Raw genomic sequence first — 20,308 nt, 5'->3', positions numbered from 1 at the left:
AACCTGAATAAATCGTTTCCCCTATGTAGGTCTCAGTTTCTTCATATGTAAAATGTGGGAGTTCTAGACAATCTTTGAGATCCACCGTTTTCTGTAGATATATGATCCTCTGATACTTCTAAGGTCCCTTAAAACTCTGAATCTCGGATCTTATGAATTAAGAGCAAAATGTTGGCATTTCATCTTTTAGTGTTCTACCAATGATAGTGTTTTATCAGCGTACTTTAGTAAATACTCAGCAACATGCCCTGACCTACTGTTGACATACTCTTAACTGCCAGAGTTAAGTGGTGTTTGTGTTGGAGTTGAATACAGCCTAGTAATAATCCAAGAAACAATTTAGAATGTTCATATGTGCTTTAAGGTTTCCTATTGATCTGTTTCTCTGACAAAAGGATAAGTAGGACCTGAATTAGACCTTTTATTTATTTACTGTTACAGAGCTTGTTTAGGATAGACTATAATGCCACTCTCTTTTTGTCCTGAAGCACCAATTTTTTCATCCTAAGTCGAGACTAAATTTCCCAAAAGGCCATTCTCATGCACATGAAATTATATACTGTGATGGGAGGTTGTTTCTAGAGATAAATTTATTCTGTACTTGGACTTGGGATTTTGTATATTCAGAGACACTTTTAAAAAAAAATCAATTAACAGTACTTCACATGCAAAAATATTTTACATAATTAGCTAAAATCATTATTGTAGTTAATCCTTTCGGGAAGATTGAAAGAAATACCAAATTTAAAAATGAAAACTGTAGAAGCACTAATAATAATTATGCCCTATCATAGTTGAAACATATTGTCTAGTTTAACAGGTTAATGTGGTTCTTTGATGTGCTTGCTTCTGGCATAATTAAGCAAAACTGCCTAAGCAATTTCAGATGCCCAACTTCTGGCAAACACAAAAAACAGGTCTTGGAGGAAGAATAATATCATATTTATTTGGAACTCAACTGAGAACCAAACATTAAACATAAAAGATGTCTTAGCACTCAAAGATACCACAGAATCCACGTATGAAATTGCATCTGCTTATAGGAGAATTATTTTGGGTGGGTGGGGCTCATTCAGAGTCTCTTTAGTCATATTTCATGCATAATTCTGCAACTTAGTTAAAATGTTTTTAAGCACAGAGCAAATTTGAAACTACAAATAGAAGAGGCTAAGGGGTTGTTGCCTACTTTGATAAACAGTAAGGAAAGGAGACTGAAAAGTTATAGGAAATAGACACAAGAATTCAAAAGGCCACTTAGTCTTGGGCAGAGCACCCTCACATTCACCAACAGCCCTTAGAGTATCTCTGTATTATGGTACAACTGCTATTCAAGACAACACCCAAGTTCCAAATTATTGATCATAGAAGGTTAAGGAGTAAATAATACATTTTAGAAACTTCTTTTTATTTCATTGATTAAATGAGCAGAATATATTATTATATGCTACCTTGAGTAAAAAAAATAACAAAAAGTTTCCTATTGTTTGATATGTAGCTATGGTATATGGAATTACAGTGATATACATTAACATGCACACATTCAAATACTTACATACAGGCACATATTCTTGTGGAATTATATTGGCTTTAGATGCATTGTGGTCAAAATTGCATGACGTGCCTGTTATCAAACAGTGAAAACTAGTATCATGGCAATGCCCTTTATCTGCATGGATTGATTTTAAAAAGACATTTAGTAAACTATTTCAAAGAGATACCTGAAGAAGATGCCACATGACCTTTGCAAAATTTTTCTTCTAGAAACTTCTACTCCAGGACAAGGAAATGTGTACACTTTGTCAAAAGACCGTTTATCCAATGGAATGCCTGGCAGCAGACAAGAACATTTTTCATAAGTCATGTTTCCGATGCCATCATTGCAGTAGTAAATTGAGGTAAGTAGGAGGAGAAGGCATATTTGATCTTTAGAGAAGATAAACATCACAATATAGGCAATCCTATACTCCCTTTCTTCTCAGCTATCCATTTAAATACAAGTATAACAACAATTGTTATACACAGTTTACTCCACCACAAAATGAGGCTCTGTAACATATGTTTTTCAAGGGCATCTAGGTGCCGCAGTGGATAGAGCACTGGCCCTGAAGTCAGAAGTACTCGAGTTCAAATCTGGCCTCAGACCAAACACTTGACACTTACTAGCTGTGTGACGGTGGGCAAGTCACTTAACCCTAATTGCATAAAAAAAATACATTTTTCAGAGGTGTCCTTGACCTTTCTCTTGAGTCATTTCTTGCTGTTTTTACTTCTTGGAGCAGTGGAATTGATAAGCTCCTTGAGGACAGAACTGTTCAAATTCTTACTGTTGCTGTTGTGGCTGTTTCCTTTGTTGTCCTCAGCACCTACCACGGTGTCTTATGAACAGCAGGCAGTTAATTTTTGTTTATAGAGGGAGGTGGAGTGGGAATAAATGAGTTTACCAGGCGTCTAGAATGCTGGATTCATATGTGTAATCAAAATGGCAAAACAGTTATCTTACTCTTGCATCCTACATTCGTAATGCCCTTCATTTTGCTTCTCTTGAAAATCTTGAAGCACCTTTTTTTTTTAAAATTAGACCCGTGATTTCGTTGATAAAGGGAGTTCCTGGTGAGAAACTTCCCCTGTAAATTCAAATAAGTGGCTTTTCCACAATTTAAAATCTGTATCTATTGTTTGGGTTACTAAAAGTTGAAGTGACTTTCCCAGAATGATATATTCAGCATGTGGCCAAGGCAGGATTTGAACTCAGATTTTCCTTACTCTGTGGCCAGCTCTCTGTTCCATACTGTCTGGCCAAATAGATCCCCTCTCAAAACAAGTCTTATTTAAAAGCTAATAAGATTTTTATTGGCCTGAGTTTTGACTAACATTTGAAAGGGATCCTTTCCATAATCTGAAGGAAAATGTTGGTGCATCATGACCCAAACTTTTAATGCAAATGAGGTTTAGCCTTGACTCTTCAAGTCTAATCTTTCCCCAGGTGACAGGACAGACCTTCTGCCATATTTTCCTTGTTGCATGGCTGCGACCTAAGTCACTAGGAGAGGGCTCTTTGTAGATTTGTATTTGCCCATTGGCCCCAGGCCCATGATTCAGATTCACAGGCTTGTGGGACTAGGACTAAGGTAAACCCAAGAATCTTGAAAGTCGAAGCCCAGACTACCTCCTAAGGGAAGTTGTATGAGCCCGGAGTCCATCATTCGTGTTCATCATACTGTAAAGGAAGGTTCTGATTTCTTGTTTTCTGTGGGACTTTAGAGGTAAGGTCTAAGTCCTTTGGGAACTGGCCAAATGGTATAGGGTATTTTTCTGGTTGTTGGGAAAGAGAAAGAACTGTTTCATCTACTCAGCTTTAGACAAATTTACCTTTAAAAATAGGTCTAGCCTTACAACTCAATGAATCTGAAACAGTTTTGTTGAACAAGGCTTTACATTTCACAGAAGGCCAGATCTATGCATAGGCAGAAGGGGCAGCTGTCCTTAAGCTGTGTTGAAAGTCCACAGACCCCAAAATAATCTCACCAGTTTACCATGGATTTTGAAGTCCTCACCAAGACAGCTACTGCTTTGTATTAAGGTATTATTTCTACAAAGTCCTAATTAAAATTGAAATAGGCTAAATTTACTCATTTGTATTCATTAATATGTCACAGACCAGTTCATCAGATTAACTAATAGTCCTCTAGCAGAAAGCAGGGCCCGGAGAGAAAGGGACGTAGAAGCAGGTGAGTTCATAGAACCATACAACTGGAGCTGGAAGCGATCTTAGTGGCCATCTATTCTGCGTTAGATGGCATCTCACAATCGTCAAAATTTAAGCCACAAGAGGATTAATAAGTGACTTACCCAAGGTTCCACAGGTAGTAAGTATTAGAATTCTATTTTGAACTTGGCTCTTTTGATATGAGCTCTAACACTTACCCCCTGTGCTACACTGCCTCCTAGTGAGGGAGGGAGAATAAGGTTTGGGCCATGAGGATGTTGATAATGAAGGTGCATCCAATTGGAAGTGTTGCAGTGGGAAGCCCTGAGCAACCAGAAAGGCTGAAAATTTAAAAAAAAAAGAGAAAAATATTAAAAGAAGTGACTGAGCAGGAGGCAAGAAGGGAGGCTGAGGATTGGTAGTGGTGCCAAAGACAAATAGCCTCTCCTTTTACAGTACCATGATCTATAGTGTGAAAGGGGGTATTTATTGTAAGACTTCAGTTATCAGTTTTAGATCAAAATCATGGAATGGACAGTTGGAAGTATAAAATTAAGGGTCATGATTCACCTGAGGACTCTAGAATTTACATAGATAATTTAAATGAATGAATAAATTAAATCCTTCCCTCCATGGGGCAATAGTCATATTCTTATTATATTCTTCAGAAGAAAATTTTTTTTCAAATTGATAAGACCTGCTAGAACTTGAATTCCATTGTCATCACTTATAAAGAGAGGAAAAACCTATGACATTTTCTTTCCTCCTAGAAAGTATTCACTTAATAGCCCAGTTTCTAATTCATGATCGCCTATCCTTGTTCAAGTCAAGAAAGTAACTACTAAAAAACCATGGTCCAATGTATGGATTGTAAGAGCTAAAGCATTCAATAAGTGATAATCATCTCTGTATAAATTGAAGTCTTAGGGTCACACCAACTACAAAAAAATACTCAGTTAACTCATTTGGGAAATATCTGGGCCTGCAAACACAGCCTGGCAAAATGGTTCCAAATTTATTCATCTTCCAAGACCTTTGAGGTGAATGCATTTAAATGAGTCTGATTTTTGATGAGTAAAAATAGGAGTGAATTACTTGTCATTCTGAGATGATAAAATGGGGGTTATCACCATGTATGGCACTTTGATTAAAGACTTTCAGGCCTAACCTATTTAAAATACACATTAGGTTTAGCTTCTAATAGGTTCTCAGTTTGTTAGACTTTCTCCACCTTCTGCTGCCTCCAAAGGAGGCAGAAGATACAATTAAATATATGGTAAGTTCCTATTTATCCAGAATTCCGATAAGTAAAAATTAAAAAATGGATTCTTCCCCACCACCGCCACTAGTGTACAACTTTGCTGTGGAGATGCATTCACAAGTAAACCAACCGTTAGGGATTTTTTTTTCAAAACAGCAATTTATGTAATATGTCATAGTATTAATTCAAATTTAACCCAATCTCTTAAGTCATCTACATCTATAACTACAGTTTAGTATGACATCCATAATGATGACCCACAGGTGCTATAAGATCACGAAGTGCTTTATGATGTATTAAAGAAAAAAGTTATGGTCATTATTGTTTTAGTGGTGAGTAAAATACAGTATTCTGTTTTTTTTAATTGGCAATTCAACTCAACATAGTAAACCAGAACACTTCATGTTTAAGTATTCCAGATAACTATTTTTCATATTAAATAGTGGGTCATATAATTTTAACTGAAGTCTGTACTTTGTTAGGTAGCAGTAGATATACAACATATTATAAAGGTTTTTTCCCCCTCTTTGGCAGCTTGGGAAACTATGCATCACTCCATGGACAGATTTACTGTAAACCTCATTTTAAGCAACTTTTCAAATCTAAAGGAAATTATGATGAAGGTTTTGGACACAAACCACATAAAGAGAAGTGGCGTTGTAAAAATCAAAGCAGCTCAGGGGACTTTGTTCATAATGAAGAAATAGATCTAAGTAAGAACATACCAGCAACACCCCAGACACTTGATGTTCTCAGTCAGCACACAGATTCTGGCAATGGCGATGGACCAGGGGAGAATTTGAAAAAACCTGGTGAGAGGGGGAAACTGAAAATTACCTGGCCTCCATTTAACGAAACTCCTAAGAAGCCCTTTACTATTGAAGATGATCTTAAAATGAGTAAACCTAAATGGCCCCCTGATATTACCACCTCTCTCTCCCCTGACCATCCTCTGGAAGATAAAAGTGAAGAAAAGTTAGAAAATGGTAATCTTGTAGAAGGAAAATGGAAAGAGAGAGATGGCATTCCTATCTTGCAACCACACCAGCAATCTATCCATACGTCTCAAAAGGATAATGTTATAGGAATCACTGAGATGAAAACACATGAGACAAGGAGAGAAGAGAAGGAAGAAAACAGGCATGTGCAAGAGAAAGTGAAAGAGATTGAAGTTTCTGAGGATAAGAGGAAAAGTGAAATGGATCTTAATGACACCAATAACATGGCTGTGCAGAGTGCTGAGGAGAAAAATGAAAAAATTAATGAGCCTGGTGATGCTGAAGTTTTACAGGTTACTAACACTGATGATGAGGTGGTGCTAGAAAATTGGAAAGAGAATTTGAATAAGAATAATAATAATAATTATGTAGCAGTCTCACATCCAAGCAGTTGTAGGCAGAAGACATCTATGTTCGATAGGCCTAATCCATTACCAGGATCAAGCGGGACAAAACACGCAGCATCTGAATATGAATTTGAAAAGTTAGAAAATGGATCTAGGATTTCAGAATTACTTGGTATATTTGAGTCTGAAAAGAGTCACTCCAGAGAAGTTTTAGCTGGGGCATATGACAAACAGAATCCTGCTGCCATTTCTCCAAAATCTGAACCCAACAGTGGATTAGTGTCTGAAGAAGCTTCTGTCCCTGCAGCATTACTTTTCAGTACTGAATTGCTGATGAGAGAAAATACCAAAAGTGACTCAAAATTGCCTTCTCTTTTCACTAAAACTGTGAAAATGCCTTCCTTTTCCAAAAAGGAGGAACCGTTTTTAGACACAAGCCTTTTACATTCTGTAGATACACTTAAAAACACTTTGGGCTTCTGTGAAAAAGAATACCAGAATGACAAGAGTCACTGTCAAGGTAAAACTGCAGATGTATCATACAGTGATGGAAAAACAAGGTTTGATTCTCAAAACTCCCAGGGTAAAGCAATGCCTCTGGCATCCTCTTCTAGAAATGAGGTGCAGTGTGAGTCACTCACTATTGAAGAGCAAATTAAAAGAAATAGGTGCTACAATGATATTGAGTGAAATTTAATTGATCGGGTAACACTGACGTGCAGATACTGAAAGAATGTGGAAGTTTACATCTATGTCCATGTTAAGTATTTTAGAGGATTTAATAGCCTTTTATCAGAACCCCTTGTACAACTTGGTATGTTATGACAAATATCATGCTTATCATAACTTGACTGTTTTTCCTTCCCTAAAATGTCCACAAAGAAACTAAATAAGTGTTGTCTTGTCAGTCTGCACCAGAGTATGTATTTATATCTATAGACATACTAGAAACAATCTGATGAAGTATCTGCTTAACTGCTATGCATAAAACTTCTTGCTGATCTTTAAAATGTCAGCAGAAAGGAAAAATATAGCACCTGGTGTGCAGGACAAAAATAAAGATTTCATATCTATAACTTTTTCATGTATTGTTTTAACTATGAGTAAATGAACTTTATTCCATAATAAAATATAAGCATTTGCTTTGGTTAGTTCATTATAGATAAGTATTTCTCACAAGATGTTCCCATTTTGCTATCTGACAAAAGTAGAAATTATATTACAGTTTTCAAAAGCTTGCTATGTGTAATCATCATGATGAATGAAATCACAAAGAGATTTAAGAGATAATTCAGTTAAATATATTGACAGAACAAATTTAGCAGTAATAATGATTATGATGGGGGAGGACAAAAATGTAATGCTAAAGAATCAACTAACTTGGAAACATGCTTGTTATTTTAATAAATTATCCACAATGTTTTATTGTAAACCAGATAGATACTTCAGTGCAAATTAAAAAGTATAAACCATATTCCTGTTTTCAAACTTTTTTCTTAGTACTTGTAAGAAATACTAAGTTTTATTTTATCTTGATTGCATGAAGGAATAGAATATATGTTACTTAACTGTCGAAGCCCAATAAAAAAAAAAACTTTTCAAAATATGAGTTTTGAATTTTCTCCTGACACGTCCTTTTTCTAAAAGCTTTTGAAGTTTATGTAGGAAGAATAACGCTGGCCTCAGTGCATGGTTTAACAGTTAATTAGGTGTGTGCCTGTATAAAAGAAGGCCCCAACACAGATTCCATTAAGTAAACATAAACCTTTGATTTCCTGCCTATGAAGCAAGAGTCTCAAAGATTTTTCCCCTTAAAAATAAAGTATGTTTCTATTTCTTTTTCTTTTCAATGCTCTCTCAATAGATTTCTATGACCCACATTTTAACCACTTTTAGTCGAATGTCGGGTGGTTCTGCTGAGATAATGGCAAACTACAGAGGTAGTATAGCAAATTCATCATTTGTATTGAATTATTGTATTGCTCTTTACTTCCCCTCTTGCTGGTGACACAGCATTTTATCAACAATCATTTATGTTAAGACAACAGAAAACTTTCTGGAGAGCAGAAACCAATTTAATTCAATCAGAAAGCTCACGTTATGTTTTCTAAATATTTCGTTTCCCAAGACAGTCAGATTTTTTTTTTGTGATTGTATTCATGTGATATGACTAAAGACAGAACCAGGCAGTTGTCTGTAGTTGGAAAAAGTCATAGGCTTATCTGGCCACAGATTTGGAACTAGATGCACCATTGGAGGCCATATTGTCCAAACCTCTCAATTTGGAGATAAGGAAAATGAGGCCCAGAGAGGGTAAGGGACTTGCCCTAGGTCACAAAATAAGTGGCAAAGCTGGAGTTTGTGGTTAGCTCCCCTAATTCCAAGTCCAGGCATCTTTCTATTGTACTCAGAAGAAAGATATCCTAAAATTCCTTGTTAAATTTAAGTAAAAATTTCTTCCTTAATCATTTCCCCTTATTTCCCCTCCCCTTGAATTAAGCCTTCTCTTGTAACAAAGAAAAGTAATTAAGCAAAGCCATTTGGCACAGAAACCATCCAATGCAACTTTCTGTATCCAGTATCCCAGCCCTCTACAAAGAGGAAGAATGTGTTTCATCATCTTTTCTCCTGGATCAAAATTGACCATATTAATTCATCGGAGTCTAGCTTTATAAAAATCAAGAAATAGACACTACCTTCCAGTGTTGTTTTACTTCATTGTAGTAATTATACACACATATTTGTGTGTAATGACATACATAAGCATGTGTATATAGGTTTATTTGTATATATACATATATGTGTGAACATATACATATATTTTCCCTGGTTCACTGTACTGTTCATGTAAGTCTTCCTGTGTTCCTATAAATTCTTCATATATGTCATTTCTTACAGCACAATGGTATTGCCTATGCATATGCTTCATTTTGTTCAGCCATTCCACAATCAATGGCTATCTGGTTTCTTTCCAGTTTTGAAGGTGATGGGTCTTAAAATTCATAATTATCTTCATAATTAAATTTAAAAGAATACTCATACATTTGATTTATGTTTTACCTATTGTAAACATGACATGAGTGATTTTAGCTTTCTTTTTCTTTTTAAAAATGCATTAAACATACAAGTATTGCTTTTTTAGGGAAACACTATACTTTTAGGGTTAAGTCAACAAGCATTTATTGTGTCTTCTTTGAGCTGGACATTACCCTACCTGCTGGAGAGACAAAGAAAATTAAAAAAAAAGCAAAATAACCCTTCTTCCCCACTGCTGCCCCTCCCAAATCCCTGTTCTCAAGGATCTCATAGTCTAACCTAATGGGAGAGTTAGCATACAAATAAGTATCTACAAACAGATAATCGGTAGAGGGAAGTCATCAGTATTAAAAAAATGGTATTTTAATTGAAATTTGAAGGAAGCCAGAAGATGAAAATGAGGATGCAAAGAATGCTTGGCATAAGGGATAAGTAATAAAATGCCTGGAGTTGGGAGCTGGAGAATCTTATGTGAGGAAAAACAAGAAGGCCAATGTCACTAGATCATAGAATATATGGAAGGGGAATAAGGGATAAGAAAAGAGGTAAGGTTATGAAAGGCTTTAAATGCCAGAGAATTTTCTATTTTATTTTAGAGGCAATAGGGAACCACTGGAGTTTATTGACTAGGTGAATGACATGTTCAGACCGATACTTTAGGTATGATTATAGTCCTGAAACTGAAAGTGGCCTTGAGAGGTCATCTATGTACATCTCATGGAGCTCTGTTAAGGGAAATTTATAATGAACCCTTTAGATTATTTCTAGTGACCAGATCTCACAGAGTCCAAGGTAGGTTCATATTAGACCAAATTCCATACTCTATCAGATTTCTTATAGCAGAGTTGCAATGTATAAGGTTTGCATTATTACAAAGTATGGTTTCTAAGTTTAATGTCTTCTTTTCTCAAGTTTCACGGAAATAAGCCTGGTAAGTTCAGGGCACATACTAACACATTCTTTTGACTGGGTAACAGATTTCCTGAGCATTTCTACATGGCAGTTGCAGTGAAATTCTTAAGAATCTGTCTTCTTACTCCACCAACAGATAAATGGCTTTTGTTTCTTGCCTATTCTTTCTAGATAATATTTTTTTTCCCACATACATTACTAAAGTAGCTCTAAAGCATTTTAATTTCACAGAAACTAGAAGATATAAAAGTAGATTTTCATTCTGATTTTCTTCTCAATGAACTTTATCAAAATGGCCCCAAACCCCGGGAAATTAATGTAGGCAAGAAGATAAGCAGAGAGAGTGAAAAGAAAAAGAAGTGAAATATATTTTCTTCATTTCAGAAATTTTGTTGAGAACCAAGAAAAAGCGCCAGGTAAATGTTAAAGTATGGACCAGTCACAGAGTGGTGACAAAGAAAATCTAAGAAAATCAAACCCGCATTAAGATCAGATGCAGGCTACCAATATGGTACATGGTCTCAGTAGAACCATAGGAGAACTTGTGCTCTGAGTATTTTTTTTCTGTTGTTCCCAAAAGTTCTTTAGAAATTCACTAAATGATGGAGCACCAGGTAATCTGTAAATTAGTAGATCCATTTCAGAGATGATCTGACTGGGGGGAAAAAATAGCTGACATATAGGTCATACGTATACAAACAAGTTAATTTAATTAGTAGGGATGGTTTGGTTTTTGTGTTCTAGCTATTATTGTTTTCTACAGTACTTTTTAAGCTTTGAGAAAATTTGAGAAAAAAATTTTGAAAATTAACATAAAATAATAGAAGGGGAAAATGAAGCAATGTTATGGTCATTCACTTTGGAGCACTATCATCAAATATAGCTATACTAGTCTTAATTCAGAGAAGAAATAGCTTTAGAATCCTAACCATTATTACTTGGTAATAAGTGAAAACTACAGCGATTTTATAAAGCACAAAAATCACCATGTTGAATAATGCATTGAAACTTTTTTTATACTAGACAATGTCCAGCTTAGCATAATTTAAATGTTGTTCTGCCTGTAGGCAGGGAAAAAGCCTAGATAACATTCTGATGTTCCAGGATTCTATTATTCATATCTGCGGCCTTTGATTTATCCTTTCTCTTACTCCCCTGTACTGGAAATAAAGCTATCATTCAATAGTGCCAAAAGGATATTTTGAAGCATAACTATATTATGGTCATAAAGTTTTTAGAAAATGATTCTAAATATTAAATAAAAGATTGTTGTGGGTCTTTTTGTAAATATTGCTTTGGATGTGCTAAAAAGTAAACATGTATTATTTAAAATATTAAATATTGGTAAAGGATGGTTCTTAATGACTGTTCTTTAGTCTAGTATTATTTGACTTTTGGCCACATAACTATAGCAGTTTTGGTATACTGAAGATTGAACAGGTTATAGGAGGACAGGAACACTAGCAATAATTGATAATACTGCCATCCTCTTATTTATATAGCACCTTCTTCTGAAGGTGTTGTCTAACATGCTCCCATTAATTCTTGTGAGGTAATTAACATATCCATTATGCTTTTTATCTCTCAGGGGAGTGAAGGCTGTTTTTTTTAAAGTCCCCAGTAGGCAAGCCTTTTATCCTTTTTTGTTTGTTTTTTACCTTGCCTATGTAGAAGCTGTCTCAAAATTACAAACCTATTAAAAAAGACAGATCAGTGCATATCATTTGTCCTACATTTAACAAAAATATCACATGGCAATTTCAGATGTGAATGCCCTTGTAGTTTTGCTTCATTTGTAAAAATGTTATTAACCACTGGCTACTTCTGAAGTATAGAAAATGAAATTAAATTGGTTATATTTGTGTGGTCAAATAATATCTTGTATATCTTCTTGATATTTAACATTCTTTTGATTCAAATGCCACAGCAGAAGGCCAAATTATAGCAGTTGTTGGTAACCATGTCTTTGGATGGTGCCTGACAGTCCAACATCTATTTACAAAGTCAGCAATGCCATGCTTATTGACAACACCAAACATTTCCAATTTTTCCATATGATGACATCACCTATATAGGTAATGTTGGACTAGTAGGATGTCCCCCCACCTGAAAAATAAGATGACAGAATAAGCCTAGAGCTGTCTGTTGCTTTTATACCCATAAATTCCTTGACTATTTAGAAAAGGTTTAAACAATTCTTTAATACTTGTCGTTGTTTGACAGAGCAATATGAGATGCATTTTCCTGGGAGTTTTTGATAAGAGTGTGTCAGGGTAGAGTATAGAATATACAGATAATGGAACATAGATAAAAGGAATCATTGTGGCTAGAGTGATTGAGTTGATGGGAAGAGTAGGGCAAATCAGAAATTGAGAGATAATGTAGTGTCATGAGCTGTCATGAGTTTCATGTCAGGAATTTTTGAGTGTATCTGGGTGTAGATTCGTGACAAGTTGGTTTTGCCCCGGGATAAACCTTGATTTATTAAAGTGTCATTTGGATGAAGTCTGCCGCAATCTGTTGGTGCTGTGAGCCTTGAGATCATATGTAACTTTTGGACCCATTGCCCAGTGCCTAATGATTTGTGTAGAAATGAGGAGAGAGTCCTAATGGTTGCTGTACCTGAATGGCATGGTTTTAAGTTCCCTGCAGTCTCCACATGGAAAAAGAGAGTGTCCAAGGATCCCAGAAAGCTTGAAGAATATTTAAGGGATGTGTTACTTTTTATTAGTTTCATTTATTTACTACAAAAGACATCAATAAAACATTTTTAAAATATGCAGAAGAAAACAAAAAAAGTTCAGAAGGGAACGCAAAAGGCAATTTTTTTAGTACAACTTTGTTAGTACAAATTTGACATATACTTTTTAAAACAAATGGGACATTGTAAAAGTCCGCATTTTTATATATTACCTTTTGGGGGGGGTTGTTGAATACACTGAATTGTCTGCATTTGTTGATGATTTTAAAAGAGAGATTTGTTTACAACATGACTAACGTGGACATATGTTTAACATGACTGTACATGTATAACCTATATCAGATTGCTTGCTGTCTTGGGAGTGGAGGAGAGGGAGGGAGAAAAACTTGGAACTCAAAATCTCACAAAAATGGATGTTGAAAATTATCATTACATGTAATTGGAAAAAATAAAATACTATTAAGTGCAAAAAAATATTAAAATTAAAAGAGACCTGTAGGAGCAATGAGCATATGCTAATAGTTCTGTGATAGATATAAACATTATACAGCTAATGCTAAAAATGGACTCTTCCTTACACTAACCTCACATCCTTTCAGATAGGGTAATATCATTCATTTCAGTCAACGGCCATATTGATTGCTTAAAATTATCACAATTCTGGATCTTAGTAGTACACACATATACACACATACACTCACATTCGCACTCATAAAAATAATTTTTGTGAGTGCTAGGATAACAATGCAGAGCTAGAATCTAACTTGGACCCCAAGAAGCTGTCCTTTTCTACATATCTCACATGCTGCTATAGTGTGGAGATGCGGGCAGGCGCCTGGAACAATACACCATTCATTCAACAGCATTTAGTGCCTGCTATGTGCCACGAATTGCACTGAGTATCCTGAGAGGTGCAAAGATTCAATCAATGAATATTCATTGTTTGGAAGTGTTCAGAAATCTTAACACTAAAAAGTGTTCTGTCATCCCTATTTTTTTTTCTGCAGCATTTTATCTGAATCAATGCTTTGCCTCCATCATAATCCTGCCTTGTATAATATGTATGTGTCCATATCATATCCCACCCCCCACCCACCCACACACACACACACACACACACACACACACACACAAGTGGAATGCAATCTCCTGGAGGATAGGAACTGTGTCACTTTTTATCTTTGCGTTTCCAGCACCTTGCACATTGTAGGAATTTAATCATAGTAGGAATTTTTGATGTTAAGCAGGTTCTTACCATGCATAAGGTATAGTATTAGGTGCTGAAGGAGGCACACAATTTTACAAAAGACAGTCCCTGAGCTCATGATGCTGACAGTCTAATAATACAATTAATGGTAATATGCAATACTATTTGATAAATGAATTAAGGTATTTTGAAACAAAGTGCTGTGAAAAGTCTAGGAGGTAAGGTCATAACCAATTTAAGGAATCTGAGGTTACATGAAGGAGGTGAGACTTGACTTGGGTTTTAAAAATAGTTAAGAATTCAACAGTTGAAGAGAAGGAAAGAGGGGAGGGCATTTAAAATACAAGAAACAGTAGTCAGACACTGTTCAAAAGAATGCACTGCATATTTAAAGGATGCTAACGACTTTCTCCAATGCCTTACTATGTCTCTTTTGTTTCTTTTAATTCTTTCGTTCTTCACACTAAATGTCCCCAGTTCCTTCAATCATTCTTCACATGAAATATTTTCAAGGTCTCTTATGCTCTTCAGTTTATAGGTATTCTTCCTAAAACGTGGTACCCCAACTTAAGCAATTATTTTGCCAGAGTAGAAAAGGGCAGGAGTATTACTTCTCTAGTCCTGAACACTCAAACTTCTGTTAATAAAATCCAAAATTAGGTTTTTTGGGGGGCTGCCATTTCACACAGTTGACTCATCAAGCCTACGGTTTCCCTTACACTCCTGTACCTTTTTCAGATTAACTGCTGGAAAGCTACATCTTCTCTACAGATGAAGTTGATTGTTTTAAAATCTAAGTATAAGGTTTTATATTTATTCCAAATACATTTTTATCTTATTTGACTTGACCTAATGTTCTAATCTATTATAATTTTGTTAGGTGCTGTCATCCTGCATGTGTCTCCAAGCTTCATTTCATCTCTGAAATTGATAAGCATGTTGTTTGTACTTTTATCCAAGTCATTGATAAAAAAAAAAAAAACATTGAAAACTATACTTCCCTAGGCTACTCTAATAGGGCCCTTCTAAGCTGGCATTGAAAAATTCATGACTATTCTTTGGGCCTGGTCATTTAAACGGTTCTCTATCTAATTGCATTATCATCTTTCCCCATGTTTCCATCTTTCCTATAAGAATAGCATTAGAGATTTTGTCAAATACTTTGATAAAATCTATGTTAACTGTATCTACAGCATTCCTTTGTTCTACCAGCCTAATAATCCTGTTAAAAAGGGAGATGAGGTTAGTCTGGCATGGCTTTTCCTTAAGAAGCTGTGTTACATTTTTGTAATTACTACTTCTTTTTCTAAATGGTCACTAAGAATCCACTTAATGATATATTGTAGATTTTTTTCCCTCTGGAATCAAAGTGAAGCTCACTTGCCTATGGTTTGCAGTACTATTTCTTCCTTTTTTTCAATATTAAGATATTTTTCCTTCCCTAATCTTATAATGTTTCTACCATTCTCCACAAAATTCCAAAAATCATTGACAGTATCTCTGCAATCACTTTTGTTAGTTCTTTCATTATTTAAGAATATATTTTATTTGGGCTTAAGGACTCGAACTCATAAAATATAGCTAGGTGATCTCTTACTATCTCTCCACTTATTTAAGATATCTATTCTCTATTAGTGCTTTCTCGCCTGTCATCCACAGAGCAAGGATCAGTCTTCTTGGGGGAGGAGGGGGGAGAGAGAGAGAGAGAGAAATAAGGGCTGAGTAGAAATTCCATTGTCTCTTCTGTTCTAAAGATCCATCCATCCTATCACTTCTTTGATTTCCATTTGATCCTAAAATAGCTTTACCAAAATTTACCTATTTATTGCTCTCTTTAACTCTAATCACCATCTTCAGCTCATTGTGAAGTTTGATTCTTCACCCTATTTTTACAGAATCAGGACATATTTGAGGGTTCTTCCTCCATTATTTTCCCCTGCTTTCATCTTCTGTAAATCATTTTTAAATCAAAGCCTGTTGATGAATTCTCTTTTCATCTCTATCAGTGTCTTTAGACAACTTGTCTTTTGTCTTCTCAGTGGAATTATTCTTTATTGGATTTTTAGAATTTTATTTGTAAGAGTTCCTCCTCCTGGATTGGACTAACTTCTCCTACAAAAACTTTGTCCATGTAAATCTACTTATCCTTTCTCTGAACCCCTTGAAATCTTGTCTCAGCAATGTTACGATGCATGTCAAATTATACCTTGATTTCCTTTCTTCTCTCTCAAAAATTCTAAGATGGAATGTATACTTCTTCTCCAAGTTTCATGTCATTTCTTTCCCAGAAAAAAAGTAACTTCTTGTTGGTAAGAATAAAATCCAAACTATAAGATCACCTTAATTGTTCTTCCACTTTTTGGATGATGAAGGAATAATTAAGGCAAGTCAAGAAATCATTAGCTTTAGTTGGAGAGTGAGTGAATGAAAAAAAAAGAAAGGGAGAAAAAGAAGAGAAGAAAGGAAAAGAAAGAGGAGGAGAAAAAGGAGAGTTCCAGTAGATTCTGGTTTGTTGAAATTCACCAATGTTGCCATATCATGCCACCATGGCAGGCAGCCTTTTGATCTGTTAATTTCTCATCTATGGTCTCTCTATTCAAGGGATCTATAATGAACATTTGTACTTCAGTGACAATAATATTTCTCTTTCTGCTTCTGTTGATGTTTGTCCTGCTCTTCTGCATTATGCTTTACCTTTCCAGTTGCTAGATTGACCCACATAAGTATTTCTTCTTAATATAAATTGTTCTCTGCCCCACCCTCTTTTTTATCTAGACTTTTCTGTTTGAATATCCTTGCAGAGCCATAATTTCATCATGGGTCTCATCCTACTGAGTCAGAATGACATCTGTGAGATCACAGTTATTTCCTTGCATTAGGATCTCTAATTCACATTGTTACACATACTTCGTGTGGTTGATGATGTCTCCAGTTTTGAAAAGTGTGTGTGTGTGTGTGTGTCTGTGCATGCGTATGTGCACACATGTACATATTTGTACATGCCCATCCATGCTCATGCATGCATTTAATACAGGGTTGTTTGACTGGACCCCTTCCCAGCAGGAGGACAATGGACATGCCATTACTTGTGTACCTCTTGTAGTATTTGGCATTGGTGATCATTTACTTAATAAATGTGTGTTGACTGACTAATTAGACAGAAACAACTAGAATGAATGATAAGTCCATTACAGTAGCCTCTAATAACCAAAGGAGTTAAACTAACTCCTGTGTTTATCAGTACTTGGACCATTAATAATTGTTGTATTCAAAGATGCCTGGGGCTGCTCAGCCTGGATATATTGGTAAAAGACTCCAGCCTCCCTTTATCTAACTCAGTATAAAATGACATAGATTTTTCCTTCATCCCCTCCACTCCCATCACCTCCCCTCACCCCCACCAACCTCCCAGCCATTCTGATTAGAATGTACTTCTGGGAAATGCCAATTTCCTTGGTTGCAGTTTTGTGTGTGTTTTTATTTTTCAGAACCACCCTGAGCCAAGGGTGGTGGTGGTGAGGGAAAGTGTGTATCTCCTTATATCTTTCTTTTGTAAATTAGTTTTTATCAAATATTTTATGCTATAAATAAATGCTGCAGTTGGATTAGAAGTGGGTGTGCTTATGTTCTCTTACTTAAAACCCAGATGATCAAACTGTATGGATTCAATTTAAGGGATAAAGTCTACTTGTAAATATATTTTTGACAGTTATTATTTTCTTATTGCTTTCCAGTTTATCATTCAATTTACTATTTTTGTTTTACATCTTGCAATTATAAAAATGTTTGTCTCATATTTGAAAATTTGTCAATCAAGAAACAGCAAAATATATACTTAATACAGTAGGGAAGTGTACTCATATGTTAGGGGGGAAAAAATTCTAACAAGGGCTAAAACCAAAGGGAATTATTAAATAATGGCTGAGCAGAAAATTCAGCATCCACAGTATCCACATGAGAAAAAAAAGGACTTTTATATATATATATATATATATATATATATATATATATATACACACACACACACACACACATATATATATACATATATTTACATATATATATAAACATGTATGTACATATATTTCTACATACATTTGTGTATGCATATTTGTTGTGCTGTGTTCATATCATAATGAAGACACAAATAATGCAGAAGAAAAAACATTCATGGTAGTTTACAATTATTTTGTGGCTTATAAAAAAACTTTACTCCCAACAACTCTTTGAGGTTGATGGTTCAAATATTATATCACCAGTGGAGTGACAAAAGGCCGTGTGCTTGCTCCCATGCTTTTTAACATTATGTTTTAAGTGATATTGTTGGATACAGCACTGATGGTAAGTTATTTAACTTGAAAAGTGTACAAGCCAAAACAAAAGTGGAGGAAGATTTTGGTATGTGATCTTTTTTATTCACAGATGATTGTGCACTATCAATGCAGCCCCCGAGACTGAGGTATAACAAAGTATGGATCAGTTACCTGCTGCTTGTGCTAATTTTGGCCTGACAACACCAAGAAAACACAGGTTCTCCACCAGTCAGCACTACACCATCCGTGTATGGAACCACCAGTTACAGAAAATGGAGAAATTTTGAATGCTGCGGAGAAGTTCACTTATCTTAGCGGTATACTTTCCTGGGATGTACATATAGATGAGGAGGTTGATCCACTCATTGCCACAGCTAGCTCAGTGTTTGGGAGGCTCTGAAGGAAAGTGTAGGAGAGAAATGGTATCCGACTATGTACCAAACTGAAGGTCTACAGAATCTGTATGCCTGTGAAACCTGGACAGTATACCAGTGCCCTGCCAGGAAACTGAATCACTTCCATTTGAACTGTCTTAGAAAGATTCTGATGATCATCTGGCATGATAAGGTGCTGGATACCGAGGTTCTTTCTCAAGCTAAACTGCCAAGTGCTCAAACTCTATGGCAGAAAGCATAGCTCCAAAAAAAAAAAACTTTTCAGGCAAGTGCTCACATGGAGGCCAGAAGAAGCAATACAAGGACACTCTCAAGATCTCTTTGGAGATTTTTGGCATTGATTGTGAGACACCAGAGAAACTGGCACAAAACTCTCCAGCATGCGCATGCCCACATTAAAGAAGGTGCTATACTCTATAAGCAAAGCAGAATTACAGTAGCTCAAAAGAAACATGAGATGTGCACAGTTAGAGACATCTCCACTCCAAATGTTCATCTAGACTATTTGTGCCCAACCTGTGGCAGAGTCTTCCAAGCTAGTACTTGTCTGATGAGCCACAGCTGAACACACTCTATCTTGACCCCAACATAGTGATGTCATTTTGGTCCCCTTCAAGAATTAAAGACAATTCCAAGTATTACAATTCCCATTTTATGTTCAGTTGTTTTCAGTCATGTCCAACTCTTCATTATCTTATTTGGGTTTTTCTTGGCAGAGATACTGGCATAGTTGCCACTTCATTCTCCAGCTCATTTTACACATGAGAAAACTGAGGCAAACAGAACTTGCCTCAGGTCAGACAGTTAGCAGGTATCTGAGGCCAGATTTGAACTCAGGAAGATGAGTCTTCCTGATTCCAGGCCTGGAACATTATCCTTTGCACCACTTAACTGCCCCATTCCCATTTTACAGATGAGTAAATAACTTCAAATATATGATCTAAATTAGTTGAGGACAAGACAAGTGAATGGCAGAGTCCAGATGAGACACCAGATTTCCCATTTCTCTAGATTATCAGTGACTCTTGAATTAAAAAAAAATACTTGTTGAATATTTAATCATCTTCAAGGAATGTAAGTGAAGGATGACATATCGCTCCTTCTGCCTCAATATTTTAGCGGACATGAAAGGAAGTCTGGAAGTAGGACTGAACTTTTTAAATCAATGAAATTAGCAAAGTAAATTGAAGGTGGCAGGAGATATCCAGCAAGAGACACTTCACATGGGCCTGAGGATTCTGAATAACTCTCTTGGAGACAGAGACATCATTGCCAGTGCTGCAAATGACTTATTTCAATATGGCAACAGTTAACCCAGCATCATTATTGCAAAGATTTGGTCCTAATTGTGTGAGTCAGCAAAAGTTGCTGTTAGAAATTTTTAATTTTCAAAGCTCTGAAGCAGTTATATCCCAAAATACATCAGAAACCA

General features: G+C 35.7%; 1 protein-coding gene across 1 annotated transcript in view; it reads left to right on the top strand.

Moving 5' to 3' along the window:
• The window catches only part of XIRP2 (xin actin binding repeat containing 2), a 376,940-nt gene extending 371,350 nt beyond the window's left edge, over positions 1 to 5,590 (top strand). The window contains exons 9-10 of the mRNA XM_078146986.1: positions 1,762 to 1,895; positions 5,502 to 5,590. Coding sequence (XP_078003112.1) covers positions 1,762 to 1,856 — 95 coding nt within the window. The 3' untranslated portion in view covers positions 1,857 to 1,895; positions 5,502 to 5,590. The remainder of the gene's footprint in view (positions 1 to 1,761; positions 1,896 to 5,501) is intronic.
• Positions 5,591 to 20,308: the final 14,718 nt, after the last annotated feature.

This window comes from Phascolarctos cinereus, unplaced genomic scaffold (genome assembly GCF_003287225.1).
Source record: "Phascolarctos cinereus isolate Bilbo 61053 unplaced genomic scaffold, phaCin_HiC Scaffold_726;HRSCAF=1367, whole genome shotgun sequence".
NCBI classification, from domain to species: domain Eukaryota; kingdom Metazoa; phylum Chordata; class Mammalia; order Diprotodontia; family Phascolarctidae; genus Phascolarctos; species Phascolarctos cinereus.
The sequence above is the reverse complement of the archived record's forward strand: the minus strand, read 5'-3'. Positions and strand labels throughout refer to the sequence as shown.